General features: G+C 37.1%; 2 protein-coding genes across 12 annotated transcripts in view; both read left to right on the top strand.

Annotated features, from left to right (window-relative positions):
- Positions 1 to 4,194: 4,194 nt before the first annotated feature.
- krcp (kelch repeat-containing protein) lies at positions 4,195 to 13,450 on the top strand. Its single transcript, XM_079597973.1, has 13 exons — positions 4,195 to 4,513; positions 4,845 to 5,003; positions 5,072 to 5,144; positions 6,211 to 6,270; positions 6,370 to 6,655; positions 6,753 to 6,884; positions 7,350 to 7,537; positions 7,708 to 7,904; positions 8,103 to 8,194; positions 9,182 to 9,236; positions 9,425 to 9,522; positions 12,613 to 12,707; positions 12,829 to 13,450. The coding sequence occupies exons 1-13, from the start codon at positions 4,452 to 4,454 to the stop codon at positions 12,961 to 12,963; spliced, it is 1,632 nt and encodes a 543-aa protein (XP_079454099.1). The 5' UTR covers positions 4,195 to 4,451; the 3' UTR covers positions 12,964 to 13,450.
- Positions 13,451 to 13,562: 112 nt separating this feature from the next.
- mark2b (MAP/microtubule affinity-regulating kinase 2b) overlaps positions 13,563 to 15,725 on the top strand; it is a 45,290-nt gene continuing 43,127 nt past the window's right edge. For all 11 annotated transcript variants that reach the window (XM_079639608.1, XM_079639616.1, XM_079639607.1 and 8 more), the window contains exon 1: positions 13,563 to 14,642. In XM_079639608.1, coding sequence (XP_079495734.1) covers positions 14,595 to 14,642 — 48 coding nt within the window. In that variant the 5' untranslated portion in view covers positions 13,563 to 14,594. The remainder of the gene's footprint in view (positions 14,643 to 15,725) is intronic.

Raw genomic sequence — 15,725 nt, 5'->3', positions numbered from 1 at the left:
ACCAAACATGCATTTTAGTCTGGAAGTTAGGGTTAAGGAAGTAAGTAGGCTTGGAAGTAGTCCTGTCTGTAAAACCGTGGAAATAAATAAAACACTTAAGAGCTTTTCATGGCAGTTACATACACTTGGCCAGCAGGTGTCATCAGCGGACAGTGTTTTGATTTATGTTGTAGGTCGTTGAGCTTATTGACAGTATTTTTTTAAGATAAAAAAAAAACAAAAAAACATTTGTTTACAATATATAATAAACAACAATTTAACTGGATCTCACTTTCTGATTTGTGAGATGAAATTCTCTTCTCTTCACAGGTAACCAAACCATTTTTTATTTTTATTATTAACCCTCTGGTGTCCTTCGTTTCAGAGTCACACTTAGGACCTTCGGGACCAAATGGTCCGGGAGGGTGGGAATAATATTTATTAAAAAAAATGTAAAAAAAATTTTTTTTACTTGTTTTTTATAATATTTTTTCTTTTCTTTTTTGGTGTTTTGAGATAATTTTATGATTTGTAATTAATATTTATGCAATAATTATGACCCATTTTTTCCCATTGAATATAATATAAAAAAAATATTTATATGTAATTTTTTTTTTTTTTTTTTTTTAAGCTGTATTTCATTTTAGAGTCAAGCCTTGGCCTCATGAAAACAATTTTTTAAATTATATTGGTGCCATCTGGTGGATACACTGAGCATTTTTATCACGCAATAGCACATTTTTACCACTAGATGGATTTACAGCTTTCTGTAGAAAGGCTTGCGAATTCTAGTGATTTTTGCACATATTTGCCAATTTTTTTTCAGGTTGTTGATTTTAAAATATAATAACAGATTCTCAAAGACTATTTTTTGTCTTTTTTGTTTGTTTGTTTGGTTGGTTTAATATTTATGCAATAATTATGACCCATTTTTCCCCATTGAATATAATATACATTTTTTATATATATGTAATTATTATTTTTTTTTTATTAAAGCTGTATTTCATTTTAGAGTCAAGCCTAGGCCTCATGAAAAAAATTTTTTTAATTAGATTGGTGCCATCTGGTGGATACACTGAGCATTTTTATCACGCAATAGCACATTTTTACCACTAGATAGATTTACAGATTTCTGTAGAAAGGCTTGCAAATTCTAGTGATTTTTGCACATATTTGCCAATTTTTTTTCAGGTTATTGATTTTAAAATATAATAACAGATTCTCAAAGACTATTTTTGTCTTTTTTGTTAGTTTGGTTGGTTTAAATGGTAATTTGAAGTGCCAGTTTTACTTTATAATACAGTCAAATTAGCTTTCATTTGTGTGTGTGTGTGTGTGTGTGTGTGTGTGTGTCTGTTTTGCACTCTTGATGTTTTAGAGATTCGTCCCTTCACTGTTGAGTCCTTTTTTTCTGCATCCTGGCTGATTTGTAGATTGTATGCACAAAAAAACTCTTGTGTTTTCATATTTTTTACAATTTCCCATTCATTTCCTATGGGGGTCATTTTTGACCAAAGAGCAGAAGTGTGATGACCACTTAGCATGCTTGGATCATGACTTCAATATTTTTTGTGTGTTCACATACCTAATACCATAAAAGTCACCTAGTTTCGTAACATTCCGAAGAAGCTGTGATTTTTAAAAATTCAAAATAGATTTATGTAATCTGAATTTATTAGTGTGTATGTGTATAAAAGTGTGTTTGTGTGTGTGTGTGTGTGTGTGGATGTGTCTGTTTTGCACTCTTGATGTTTTATAGATTCACCCCTTCACTGTTGTGTGCTTTTTTTCTGGATCGTGGCTGATTTGTAGATTGTACGCGCAAAAAAACTCTGTATTTTCACATTTTTGCCAATTTCCCATTCATTTCCTATGGGGGACCATTTGGACCCGAAGGTCTTGAGTGTGACTATTTTTTTTACAACCACTTAGACAATTCAAATCCTGTCGCCAATTTTTTTGGGTGTTCATATACCAAGTACCAACAAAGTTACCAAATTTCGGACCATTCCGATGAAGCTATGATTTTTGAAAAATGTTTATTCAAAAGCTTCGGGACCATTTGGTCCGAAGAACCCCAGAGGGTTAATGCTTAAAACAATACACAAGTAATAACAGATAACAACAGAATACACGAACAACAAAAAACTAAACAAAAACAAAACAATGGGGGGAATAAAACAAATTAAACATTATCAAATTATGAGAATTACATGACACTGAAAAAAGGAAAAGAATTACAAACAGATAATGTTTTTAAGGCTTTTTTTGTTCTCAGACAACTTAATTAAAATATATTTTTCAAGTTCTTTCACAAATATAAGAAAAAGAGATTTAGCATTTAGATATTTAGATTTATGAATATGGAATTTTGCTAGTAACAAGATCAGATTAATTACATAAAAATGACCTTTTTTAGAAAAAAAAAAGTCAAAATCAACAAAGCCTAGGACCACATCCTTCCAATACAACACACATTCATTAGATTTCAGACCTAATAAATCCTAAAACATCTTGCCAAAACATTTTCGTAACTGGACAATACCAAAAAAGATGAACTACAGTATCGTCAGAGTTGTCACAGAAATAGCAACTGGGACTTTTTCAGGTAATGATTTGCAGGGTATTTATGAATTATTTTAAAAGAAATCTCTTTTACTTTATTGGTTAAAAAAGAGAGATGTGGAAGCATGCACACTTTTTTCCAACATATATTAACTGCATTATTCCAGTAAGCGGTCACAGGCGGTAAAGTAACAATCTTGCTGAAATAGTGAACGGACCGATCTATTATTGTTTTTATAGGGAAAAGCAAAGCACAATTTGCCAACAGAAGTATTGACCAAACTCAGAGAGACTGGAAGATTGAGTTCCTCTCAATAAAGCAAGAGCACCTGATGGGATTGAACCCATAGGCCTAACTATTGAAATTTCTTTCGGAGAAACAGGAAATTGGAAATGATAGAAATTCCTTATATGAAAACAACAATCCTTGAGAATTTATTAATTGACTGACTAACAATATATTCTTATCAAACCAATTCTGAACAAATATAGATTTATTCTTGTATAAAAAATCCAGCCCACCCAAACTGAGAAGAAACATAATTAGGAATAAAGTTACAAAAAGATGCTGGCTTCTTTCTAAACTGTTTCAACCAATTCATTTTAAAGGTATCATTTAAAGTACTAAAATACAAAATATTAAGACCACTAATATTCATTACAACGAATTTTCTAATATAATTAAATGAGTTTTTCCACAAAAACTTAAAGAGTAGTTATCTGGTCAATATTTTTACAGGGCTTTGACTCCAAATGAACAGATTGCGCAGCATAAATAAGCCTTGAGAGGCCTTCAGCCTTCGTAAGTACCCTGCCTCTCAAAGAGAGATCTCGTTGTAGCCACTGGTTAAATCTCTTCTGATTTTTATCCGTAAGGGGTTGAAAATTAAAAATGCATCTTTCTTTTTGGTCCTTCACTATATAAACTCCTAAATAACAAACCTTTTCTTTCACAGGAATACCATGAATAAAGGAGTCATTGCAGTTTTTTATGGCCAAAAGTTCACATTTTTGAAGAGCAGGCCCGAGGCTTTGGAGACAAACTCAATAACACTTATTGCCAAAGGGATCTGCATAGCATCCAAGAAAGAGGGTTGTGTCATGACTGACTGATAATCACCTCTCGTTCAGCTATCTACTCCTTTCAGATTGCTGGTTTTTATGTGAGCACAAGAAGCTGAGCAGCGAGAAGAAAAAGGTAAGGTGAAATGGGGCAGCCCTGTCTTATTCCCCTTGAAATTTCAAAACGGTGGGTTGCACCATGATTTAGATAGAATAACAGAACTACTGCCATTTGTGTATAAAGTTCTTATGGCACTACAGAAGAAATCTCCAAATCCAAAATTTTCAAGAAACTGCAAAATAAACCCATGCTAGACTAGAGTGTCGAAAGCTTTATAAAAAAAGAAGAAAAAAAGAACAAACCTATCATCAGAAACTAGACTAGAATAATCTAAGATATCTCAAACTAAACGTATATTATTTGATATGTGTCTATTACTAATGAATCCAGATTAAGCCTCATCTATTATAGAACCAAACATTCTCTGACCAAACCATATTTGACCAACACAAGAATGTCCCTCCTCCATGACGAGTATGCATCATCATCCCGCCTGTTATAAAGTCATTCATCTATTGGCTGACTTCAGCTAGCAATCAAAATTGCAACAACAGGAAGCCGCTTGCTTCTTCTTTAGGATTGGTGGATTGCGTCGCGTCTCGGCCCACTCATCCAATCACTGCGCTTCGTGAAGGAAACGTAGTGGCGGTGGCGCGAGTTTTATATTTATTGTACGTAAGGTCGGCGGGAGAATGAGATAGAGCTCTGCTCATCGGAGTTTAGCCAATTTGCTGTTTTTTTTTGTATCTGTTCTGTTGGAGAGTGTCAACTTAAAAGCGTCAAAATGGAGGATTTTGGCGTTTATGCAATATTTGGAGTAGATGAACCACCACAGCAGATCTTAAGGTAAAGTTCACTGATATAAACAAACATTGGAAATGCATTGGGCTCTCTATTTTTATTATTTTAATGCAACCAAGCTGCGCATGCTTGAAGTGATTCAAATGGTTTTAATGCATGAAAGATATTCAGATAGCTTCATATATTTTATTATTATAATTAAGCAATGATTGGAGTTATGCAAGCGTTGACAGTGCAATGCATACTTTCTGTCTCCCGCCTCGTGAAATTCTTGCGGGAAACAGAAAAAAAAAAAACTAGAAAGACGCACACAATATCAACTGTACTGTAGCTAACTTGCCTGTCTCGGTTATACATGATGTATTATCCATAACAGACGTGATGGGTGGCAGAGCTCAGTTGAGATCCAGCCTAGTGTTCAGCTGATGGTTCTCTTCTCCAGAGGAGACTGGGGAAAGCGAGACTCCATCTCTGTGGAACTTGCTGATGAGAGGGACATACCCATTAATATGGGAAAACTAACACCATTCAATAAGTAAGTTTTCTGTTTGTGTATAGTATGTTTTAGTTGGAACCTTTAACCTAAACCTTCCCTCTCCTCAGATGTCTGTCATGGGAAGCTGGTGAGGATGGAGTGTGGTCCTGTGGAGCAACCTTAACTGTCAAACTCAGTGGGGTAAGTAAGAGACCCTACAAAGATTTAAGCACTGACTGCATGAAATAAAACAATCACCCTATCCATTTTCTAAATGCATGTTATTAATCTTAATGTGAGCAATATTATATTATAATATTATAACAACACATGCCAAATTTCTCCAATCATTTAATCCCCTTATGTACCTATTGGCTTCATCACTCCTCTCCACCAATAAGCTGGTGTGTGGTGGGCGAGTTCTGGCGCAAAATGGCTGCCGTCGCATCATCCAGGTGCATGCTGCACATTGGTGGTGGTTGAGGAGATTACCCCTTTAAAGCGCTTTGAGTGCAGAGAAAAGCTCTCTATAAATGTAACATTATTATTATTTTGTTCGATTAAACCCATTACAATCAAGCTCACATTTAAATCTACCTCCGTCCAATGAACAAGAGATGTATTGAACCAAGTGATGCGTTTCACTTGGATGTACATCAAAATACAGAAGAAAAGACTTTAAAGGAAAATCTCTAGAATAAAATTAATGTAAAATGTTTTAAACAGAACTTAAGATGCTACTATCTTTGCTGAAAGCTTAAGGGATAGTTCACCTAAAAATTAAAATTCCCTCATCATTTACTCGCCCTCAAGTTGTTCCAAACCTGTACTAATTTCTTTCTGAACACAAAAGAAGATATTTTGAAGACTGTTGGTAACCAAACAGTTTATGGTCCCCGTTGACTTCCATAGTATTTTTTTTTCTATACTATGGAAGTCAATAGAGACCAGCAACTGTCTGGTTACCAAAATTCTTCAAAATATATTTTGTGTTCAACAGAAGAAAGTACTTCATGCAGGTTTTGAACAACTTAAGGGTGAGTAAATTATGACAGAATTTTCATTTATAGGTGAACTATCCCTTTAAGCTTTCAGCAAATATTGTAGCATCTTCATTTCTTTTCAAAACATTTTGCATGACCCCTTTAATCAAAATATACGTAATATTTAAGAAGTCAAATTCAACAATTTTGTGTGACGTGACGTCTGTAAATCTGTGCATATCTAATTGCGACAACGAACTTACCCATAATCCTGTTTTCCAAAGGGTACTAGTGATTTCTTGGATCCAGTGTTGACTGTTTCACAGATGGAATGCACTCCAGAGGTAAGTTTAGCCTGTTATACCTATTTTAACTTAAGTTATGTTCGCTCTGTCCTTGCCGGTACTTACCTGCAGTGTTTTCTCTCAATTCATTGTTTTTAGTGCAACTCCACAGCACCTGTATTAAGGGAGTGTCCAGGCAAGAGGAAGTGGTCTCAGGGAGAGGAGGAGGAGAAGGAGGAGGAGGAAGAAGAAATCAATGAAGGGAGAGGAAAGGAGAACATCTGCCCTAACGCCTCCCAAAAGGCAACACCTCACAGACGGGGCAAGAACAATGGCCGTGGAGGTCAAACACGTCTGTTCTCTCAAAAGGAGGAACAGACTACAACTTCCAGTGCTCAAAGCCACAAGGCTAAAGGCAAGCAGGCCAAAACACCCTCACAGACTGGTGAGTGATTTTTTTTTTTTTTTCATTGCTTGCATGTGGGGTGTATTAATAATGTGTTATGATAGTTATTTTATGTTTGGCAATACTTATTTTCCAGCTCCATTGGACAAACCGTCAGGTCGCTGGGGTCAGACTCTCTGTCCCATTGATCCTCAGACAGCCATTTTGATTGGAGGACAAGGATCCAGAATGCAGTTCTGCAAAGACCCCATCTGGAAACTGTGCACAGGTAAAAATTTCATGTTTCTGTCTCATGTCAATAGATTGTAATTTTGTTATTATATTATTAGATCTGCTATCACTTGGTAGATATCATTCTGCCCTTAAAGTCGTCATGAAATGGTCTTTTCTTCCCTATTGTGATGCATATCTGAAAAAAAAAAATTCAAGAAAAAATGTAGGATGAGACTTGCTTTTGTCCATTGGGAATTGATTGGATCATTGTGGTTTGCTATTGCTATGATCTCATGTGAGTGACCTTGAAGTTGTCCTGCCCACGCATCGGTAAAAACATAATCGGGTAAGAAAAGAGATGCTGCTGAAAGAGGGAGGAGAAGTTATTCTGATTAAAGATAATGAGCGCACATGAATAAAATAAAGATGTCACCGATAATAATTTTCAGACATTATGTATAGTAAATACTGCAACATTGTTCATTTTGATTTCATGGAGACTTTTGTTTTTCCCCCCCAGAGGATCTTTCTTGGGTACCGGCTGAAACCCTGGCCGAAGGACCGACCCCTGAGGCCCGTATTGGTCACACCGCAACCTATGATCCGGAGTCTAAGCGTATCTTTGTGTTTGGCGGCTCAAAACATAAGAAATGGTTTAATGATGTTCACATCTTAGACACACAAAGCTGGCGTTGGACTTTAGTAGAGGTTAGTCTGTACGTACGGTATTACTGCAACACATGACTAGGCACATACGATTTATTTTTGTTATAGATGTCACCTTTTTCTCGTCCATAGTAAATGCAGATTTAATTTTATTAGCGAAGTAGGTTCTGAATATACTTAAAAGCTCTTTTGGATTTCGTTGACCTCTTAAGGCGCAGGGAAAAGTGCCTCCTCTGGCTTACCACAGCTGCAGTATGTTCCGGGGAGAGCTCTTTGTGTTTGGAGGAGTGTTTCCTCGCCCACATCCAGAACCAGACGGTTGCAGTGACTCCATCTACATCTTTAACCCTGATATGGCCATCTGGTATCAACCCATTGTCAATGGAGAGAAGCCTGCTCCACGCTCTGGGTAGGGCTGTTCATGTCTCTCTTTTTTTATTTATTATTCAAAGTAGTCCACAGTTATTTAAAGTTACATTAGCAACATTTTGAGATGTGTAATACTTAATTATTTGCATGACTGATAGTGATGTTTTAAAACTATTTTCAGCTGTGCATGTGGCATATTTTCTTTCTGACTTGAACAGATTTTGATTAATTTGTGCAGGCACTCAGCATGTGTGATGCAGGGGAGGATCTTTGTGTTTGGCGGATGGGACACTCCTGTCTGCTTCAATGACATGTTCATGCTAGATCTTGGTAAACACTGCAAGAATTGTTACTCTTCAAGATTTATTATTTAATTTTAGTTTGTTTTCTCACTGTGTGATGTCTTATTGGGGAAAAGCAAGGAATAACTAAATGTGTAAAGTCACTGGAAGGCAGTAGTCGTGGTAACCAAATATTTTCTGACACTGACTGAATAGTTTTAGCATCGATGGGAAAAACCTGAATCCGTCATTTTGACAGATTACACTGTTGGTGATCTACTGTAATTCCCACCCCTGTCACGTTGTTGGCAAGCACGCATATTAATAAGCGATTACCCAGTCTTGTATCAACATACAATTGCAAAAATATCACGGCAGCTGAGTTTGAGGTTTCTTCGGGCGGCCGAATAGTTGTGATCTTGATAAAAAAAGAGGGACTGATGTACAATACCGGCACAGGCGAGTATATTTGCCTATTCAGGGACAAAGGTTCTGTTTCAGTGACCTCCGCTGTCACTGCGGGAAAACAAACATTCATCTGCTTCGTGTGGTGTAATAAATAAATGCATAATCTAGCCTATATCCTTGTCCTATACGTTTGTGATTTAAAACATTTAAATGTGATCAAAAAACAAAGGCTATTACATATCTTATTAAAATATGAAAATTAAAATGACGGGTAATAATAAATAATAATTTTAGACCCTGTCTGTCAAAATGAAGGACAATGAGAAAGTTTACCGCAACCACTGCTGGAAGGAGATGTTTTGCCACTCATAGAAGTAATTTCAGTACTGTTACTTGAGGACAAAAAATCTGTTAGACATGTTTTACATGGTAGAGGAGTGTCATATATCCATTGTTCTGCACGGTTTCTATATGAAACTGTTATACTTTCATTCTTTATTCAGATCTGTGTAGATTTTCTGCATATTTAATACCTGGTATAATACTGTTTTACACATTAATTACGGAAGCACTCTTTAAAAAGTGGAGTAGTCAGCTTAAAATAGCATATTGTCACATCCTATTTTAGGCTTGATGGAGTTTTCTGCTGTGAAGACAAGTGGGACAGCCCCCTCTCCTAGAAGGTATTTAAAACATGACAATTTCTTGGAGTAAATTGTACAAAAAAAAAAAAGTTTGTTGTTTTTAAAAAAAACATGCTCTCAACAGCAAACAAAATGTATAACAAAATTTCAGTTGTCTTATTATGGTTACATGATTGAACTTCTTGATCAAACTTTGTAACCTATACCTGTTCCATACTGTATCACAGCTGGCATGGCTGTGCGGTTCTTTCAGACTGCAACTTCCTGATCCATGGCGGATACAATGGGAACAATGCATTGAGTGACACATTCATCTTCAACACAGGTGAGACTTGTGTTGTTATTTGCCCCAATTCCACTTCCAGGACTCTGGTTGCTACTACAGTATATACTTTAATACTGTAAAAAAAAAAAATAGGGTTGGTAATATTTTCTAGAAGTCTTTTTTTGCTCAACAAGGCTGTATTTATTTGATAAATACAGTAAAAAAAAAAAAAACATTTAATTAACTGTTTTTGTTTGTTTATATACAAGGCTTTGACATATTGACAATGAAATTGAAACACCTAGTTTTAGACCACTAGTCACTAATAATTTATTAGTATGGTGTAGGGCCTCCTTTTGGTGCCAATACAGCATACTTGCGTCTTGGGAATGGCAGATCCAAGTCCTTCACAGTGGCCAGAGGGATTTTGAGCCATTCCTCTTCCAGAACAGTGGCCAGGTCACTGTGATGCTGGTGGAAGAAAACGTTTTCTGACTTGCTCCTCCAAAATACTCTAAAAGTGCTTCAAAAATATTTAGATCTGGTGACTGTGCAGACCATGGGAGATGTTCAATTTCACTTTCCTGTTCATCAAACCATTCTGTCACAAGTCTTGCTGTGTGTATTGGTGCATGCTGATACATGACACCCCCTTCAGGATACTGTGTTTAAAACATTAGGTACACATGGTCCTCCAGAATGGTTCAGTAGTCCTTGGCAGTGAAGTGCCCATCAAGCACAGTAGGGAATACCATGATATTGCAGCCCAAACCATCACTGATCCACCCCCGTGCTTCACTCCGGGTGTTAAGCCTCTTTGGGCCTTCTCAGTGTGACGACCACCCTGCATATTTGGGTCACAAAAATATTTAATTATTTGTATATATTTTATTTTGTAATTATATACAGTATATATATTATTTGTATTATTACTTTAATTATGAGTTTGCACTGTGCAAGTACACTCTTTAGTAATAAATGAGAGTGAGAGAGACAAAACTGTGTGTTATTCCAGTACACTGTAACTCCCACGGATGTGTGAAAGACAGTGAAGGTGGACTCATGAGAGACAATTGGCACTGTTGGCACCATTGAAACCGACTTTGGCATTGGCATAAGTGACCAAAGGTTTGGCTTTAGCAGCCCGACCATGAATATTGATTATTTTGAGCTCCCAATGAACAGTTATGTTGGAAACAGGAGAGTCAATGTGCGCATTTAATTCTGCAGTGAGTTGGGCAGCTGTGTTTTTTTGGATACAATCCTGGTTAGTGCCTGGATATCCCTTTCAGACAGCTTCCTCTTGCGTAAACAGTTATGAGTCTGAAATTTTCGTATTCGTCATTTGGTGGCTCTGAATTGTCAAAACAACTCTCAAAATGCTTGCTACGGATGTGAAAAACACAGAAAATTGAACCCGGTCCAAATTATTTTTATGGCAGACAAAAGTTTCGGAGTGTAAACGTGATTGACACAACATTAGGTCGTATTTATTTTTTTAACGTGAGAATTTCGGATTCTGTGTGCAAGGACCTTTACTCTTGTTGGATGTGGTTTGTCATACGTGGTGGTAAGCCGACATTTCCCCATGAATACAATGGCTCTCAATACACCACAAGACTTGCTGTCCTGGTCACAGATGTCCCAGTGAGAAGCAAGACATCTTGAACTCTGAAATGTTTCCCATTACTGTATGTTTAGTGGATTGCAATATTTTATGTACAGCTGTGCTATTGCTCTGCTAATTCAACCTTCACACTCTGCTCCTACTGATGGAATGTAAAATCAGTGAAAATTAACCACCAGGCCACGCATATATAGGCAGGAAACCTTCAGCACTGTATTGGCTGGCGTTTCAGTTTCATTGTCCATGCCTGTAATGCCGAAGCTGAATTTTCAGCATCATTACTTCAGTCTTTAGTGTCGCATGATCTTTCAGAAATCATTTTAATATGCTGATTTGGTGCTCAAGAAAAATTAATTATTATTTTAAAAGTTGAAAACTCTCGTGCTGCTACATTTTTCAAGACTGATGAATCGAAAGTTCAAAAGAACAGCATTTATTTGCTATAAAAATCCTTTATAACATTGTAAGTTTTGTAAAACGCTGAATAAGTTATAACTTTCTTTAAAAATCTTATTGACCCCAAACTTTTGATTTGTAGTGTGTTGTCACATCTAGGGCTGGGCGATATAACGATAATTATCGCAATATAATTTTTTTCTCGATAAAACGATATCAAGAGTTCGATAATGTTTATGCGCCAAAAGCGGAACGAAACTCAAAAGTCCTCACTCAAAGTCCAAACGGCAGCGCAGCGCGAGCTCACTAGAGCAGATGCGTTTACTCTGATCGGTCTCTGTTACGAGATCCAGTGAGAAGCGAAGAACACCAATGTCTCAGTGATTTAAACCAGTTTAAAGGCAGATGAAACCGCGCTGACAAACAGCAGAAACACTGTGCACAACGATACAGTCAGAAGGCTTTTGCCTCTACAAATTCCCATAATTTACCATGGATTTACTGTAAGGTTAGCCTTGTAATATTAACTGCACCATGAAATGTCGGATATACATATTGAATTGTATTATTATTAATGTAGACAAAGTATTAAAGGACTAATGGGATATAATTACAGTATTTAATCATGTATTTAGGGTACTGTTTCATACAAATACCATAGAAACCATAAAGTTACATTTTGCCACGATAGTGAGGTGCTATATAGGCTATGCCTGGTTTTATCTGTGGTTCTGATCTAAATGCACGGTACTGGATGACCAATGGTTAATTTTAATAAAACTCAAACAGTCAGAATACTACATTTTACCAAATAAAAATGAGGTCGTTCATTTTTTTTCCCAGATGTTACTGTTTTTGTTAATGAACATAAATTTAACATAGTAAATCTGCATCCTAACTCAAGCCAATAGGCCTACTACTGTCAACTCACTGTCAACTATGCGTTTCGAGACAAAACATGTAATATTAATATTGCAGCCTGCACTGCAAACTGCTGAAGATACGTGCCATCAAAGTCAGGCAACACAATAAATGCTGTTGATCGATTTAAAGGTTGTATTTAACCTGGAATATTCCTTTCAAAGCAACTATTATTTTTAACGCTTTTTTTCTTTTTTAAATTCCAGACACTAGTTGCTGGTCATCTCTGCTTCTACCCCAGCTCAATTATTTTCCCCGAGCTGGACATTCCATCATTACCATGCCCATCACATGGAGAAAGGTAAAAAAGAAGAAAACTCACATTATGGACACCTTTTATAAAGTAGTTTCGGTTCATTATTATTTATGGCTATTGATTTTCACTGCTCAGACCTTTAATACTAGTGTCTTTGCCTGTTAAGGGATCTATAGATGAAGAGGAGGACCTTCCAGAATCAGCCCCACAAACGCTGTTGGTTTTTGGTGGAGGTGACAACGAAGGGAGCTTCTTCTCCGACCTTTACACAATGCCAGTAGAAGAGCTAAGAAGAGACTAAACACTTGCATCACAATTCGGTTTTACATGCTTTTTTTATGCTGTGCTGTTTCAGATTTTGTTCTTTGTGGCTTATTTAAAGAGGTGTATTACACTTTCACTCAGGTATTCACATTTATATCATCCTTTATTAAGTTTATGCTCAGACCTTGGGAAGTCAGTCTATAATGTTATGATTTGTGATACAAGCCCATTATTATTATTATTGATCAATAAGAGTGGGCTGTTTTCTTCTTCAGAAGAAGAATACTTCTTCAAACATCATTAGATAGAGATTTGTTTTCTTGTTTATTCCATGAAGGGATTCAGGTTTGATCAATGAAAAGCTTATTGTGGTGTCCGTTTTGTATATACATGCTTTTAGATTAAGCTTCTTTTTTAATTATCCCTTAGTCTTTGTAAAATTATGATTTAGCTGTACATACTGTCGCAGCAAACCTGTTCAAAATTAAACGTTCTTTAAAAATTCAAAAGCCTCTTTTCTTCAGTTATTCGAACACTTTGATTCAATTACACAGCAGGTCAGTCACAGATACTGTGTCCAGGCATCTGCTAATTTTCAAAATCTACACGGAAACAACGACCGCATGATGTCACCCCACGTCTACATTCGCCGTTACGGCCGCGAATACCGCAGTATGCGAGCACCGACTGACGCCTAGAGGATCCGTGCACGGATCCGCCGCCGCCCCTCCCCGTTCAGCCCCCCTCCGCTCGCTCCGGAGATCGGCCATGTTGCCTCTCGCGCTTGTTCCGGTATCAGGCACGAGCGTTTGAGCAGCTCGGCCGCAGTACGACACCGATCCGCCTCCAGTGAAGCCCATTTCTCCACAGCCCCGAAGCCAACCATGGATTTTACTACCTGACTGGATGTTTCTCTTTGGATACGAGCCCTCAGACGACTCCTTTCATTCAAGAGCCTTTGGTCACCGGGATCCCGTGAGTGGCGGAAGACGGTTTCGTGGATCATGAGGGTTTTTCGTGATTTTTGATATCCATCTTAACGTTACATCTGCTAACGTTAGTCCTTCAGTCTCAGGACTCACAGTTGATTTTCTTTATATCCGTGTTCAGTCCAGCGCCGTTTGTTCCGTTCTCAAACTGACGGTTGAGGTATTTTTTCACCTTTTGCTGACACTAGCAGCTAATTGTTTTGAAGGTCGGTAAAATTGTGATTTTTGGTTGGCCTAACACTTCATATTGCTCGCAGAGAGATACTTTTCCTTTTCGTGTCCTTATTCTCTGTCATTTTTAAGACCTGAGAGAATATGAATTGTTTTTAAACTCGCTTATTTCTTTGGGAAACAAATATAAATGTAAGTCAGCTCCATGTTAGTCTCTCAAAGAAGACCTTCATAAATCCTCATCAAGGACCTGCTGTTTATTTTCAACTGGAGACTTTAATACAAGTTTTTTTTTTTTTTTTCACATATGGACTGATGTTGGGCTTCAACTTGTTGATCTCTGTCTGCGTGGCTAGTTCAAGCTAGCTAGCAACACTGATTAACGTTACTTCTGTCAGAACAGACGAATAGCCTGTAAAGGCAAGCTTATAAATGCTTGTCAACCACTAAAAACGATTTTCCATTTATTTCCCCCCCTCCCCGTGTTTTTGAGAATACCTGGGCGAAAATGACAACCCGAGGAGGAGTTGGTGTTATAGAAAATTCATCCAGCCAGGTGAGACATACTGTATCTTGACTGACTGCACAGAAACTAATATGTATTGTGTTACTGTGTTTTTTGTTGGGAATTACGTCATTCTAGATTTTTTTCTATTGAATTGTATTTCCTTTCAAGCTTGTCGAGTTGAAAGGCTGTCTGATATATAGCTTTATAAAAAAGTTAGTACAGGTAGTTCCCTGACTCGAAGTTACATGACTTCCCTCATCTGTTCATTTATAGACTTGTCAATGTAACTTTCATGTTCCTCGCTGTAAATGTATGTCTTACTAGTGTTTTTAAAGTAATTTTGTTCAATGGATAAACTGAATCCCATCAGTTTGGCATACTAATAATCAGTGTACTCTGCTATATCAGTACAATTTAGCTTGTAAATACAATGAAGTTAGATGAGTTTAGACCTGTCTATACTGGTTGTTTTCAACCAGGAGACCGGGGCCCTCAGGAAATGGATGATTTAAAATAAGCTAAAACATTTAAAGCTAATAAACATTTCTAATTTATTTTCATTCACACACAAGCTTCTGAAATTCAACTGTTTTAATATTTTCATTTGAATTGAATTATATCTACAGATAGTCCTAATGTCTGTAAATAATAAAGCAGGGCAGGGATCTCAAATGTTGTTGTGGACAGTCAAAAAGGTTTAGAAGAACCACTGGTCTGAGAAAATCAGTCAACAGGTAGTGCATTTGACTTGGAAACCAGGAAGACAGTGGCAGTAAGAATAGCCAGCCTTGCCCCTCTCAATGTGATAAGGAGGCACAGATTGTGGTGCGAGTGCCAGAGGATGGAAAATTGAGCCATTCAGAGTGAGGAGGAGGAGGACTGATTCGGTGCTCATTAATAACTCATGCCAGTGTGACTAATGCTGACTGAGCTTCATACAATACAGGCAGCGCTAACGTGTGTGTTTTCCGCTAAGTGGCTTAATGAAAAACGAAGGACTTTATATCCTTGTCCAGCTCTCTGGATGCCCTCTCTGAGATCTCTAACCTCTTCTTCAGAGTGTGTCTGTTTTAGCAGAGGAAGAGTGTGAGGAATGAATCACTGGTGTTAATCATACTAGTGAGGTTGTGG

Source organism: Phoxinus phoxinus (genome assembly GCF_949152265.1).
Source record: "Phoxinus phoxinus genome assembly, chromosome: 2".
NCBI classification, from domain to species: Eukaryota; Metazoa; Chordata; class Actinopteri; order Cypriniformes; family Leuciscidae; genus Phoxinus; species Phoxinus phoxinus.
The sequence above is the reverse complement of the archived record's forward strand: the minus strand, read 5'-3'. Positions and strand labels throughout refer to the sequence as shown.

Excerpts from the sequence above, each read along its gene's own strand:
- krcp (XM_079597973.1), top strand. The coding sequence starts at position 4,452 with ATGGAGGATTTTGGCGTTTATGCAATATTTGGAGTAGATGAACCACCA. Across the intron at positions 5,004-5,071 it reads AAACTAACACCATTCAATAA|ATGTCTGTCATGGGAAGCTG; the intron begins GTAAGTTTTCTG and ends CCCTCTCCTCAG. Across the intron at positions 12,708-12,828 it reads TGCCCATCACATGGAGAAAG|GGATCTATAGATGAAGAGGA; the intron begins GTAAAAAAGAAG and ends TTGCCTGTTAAG.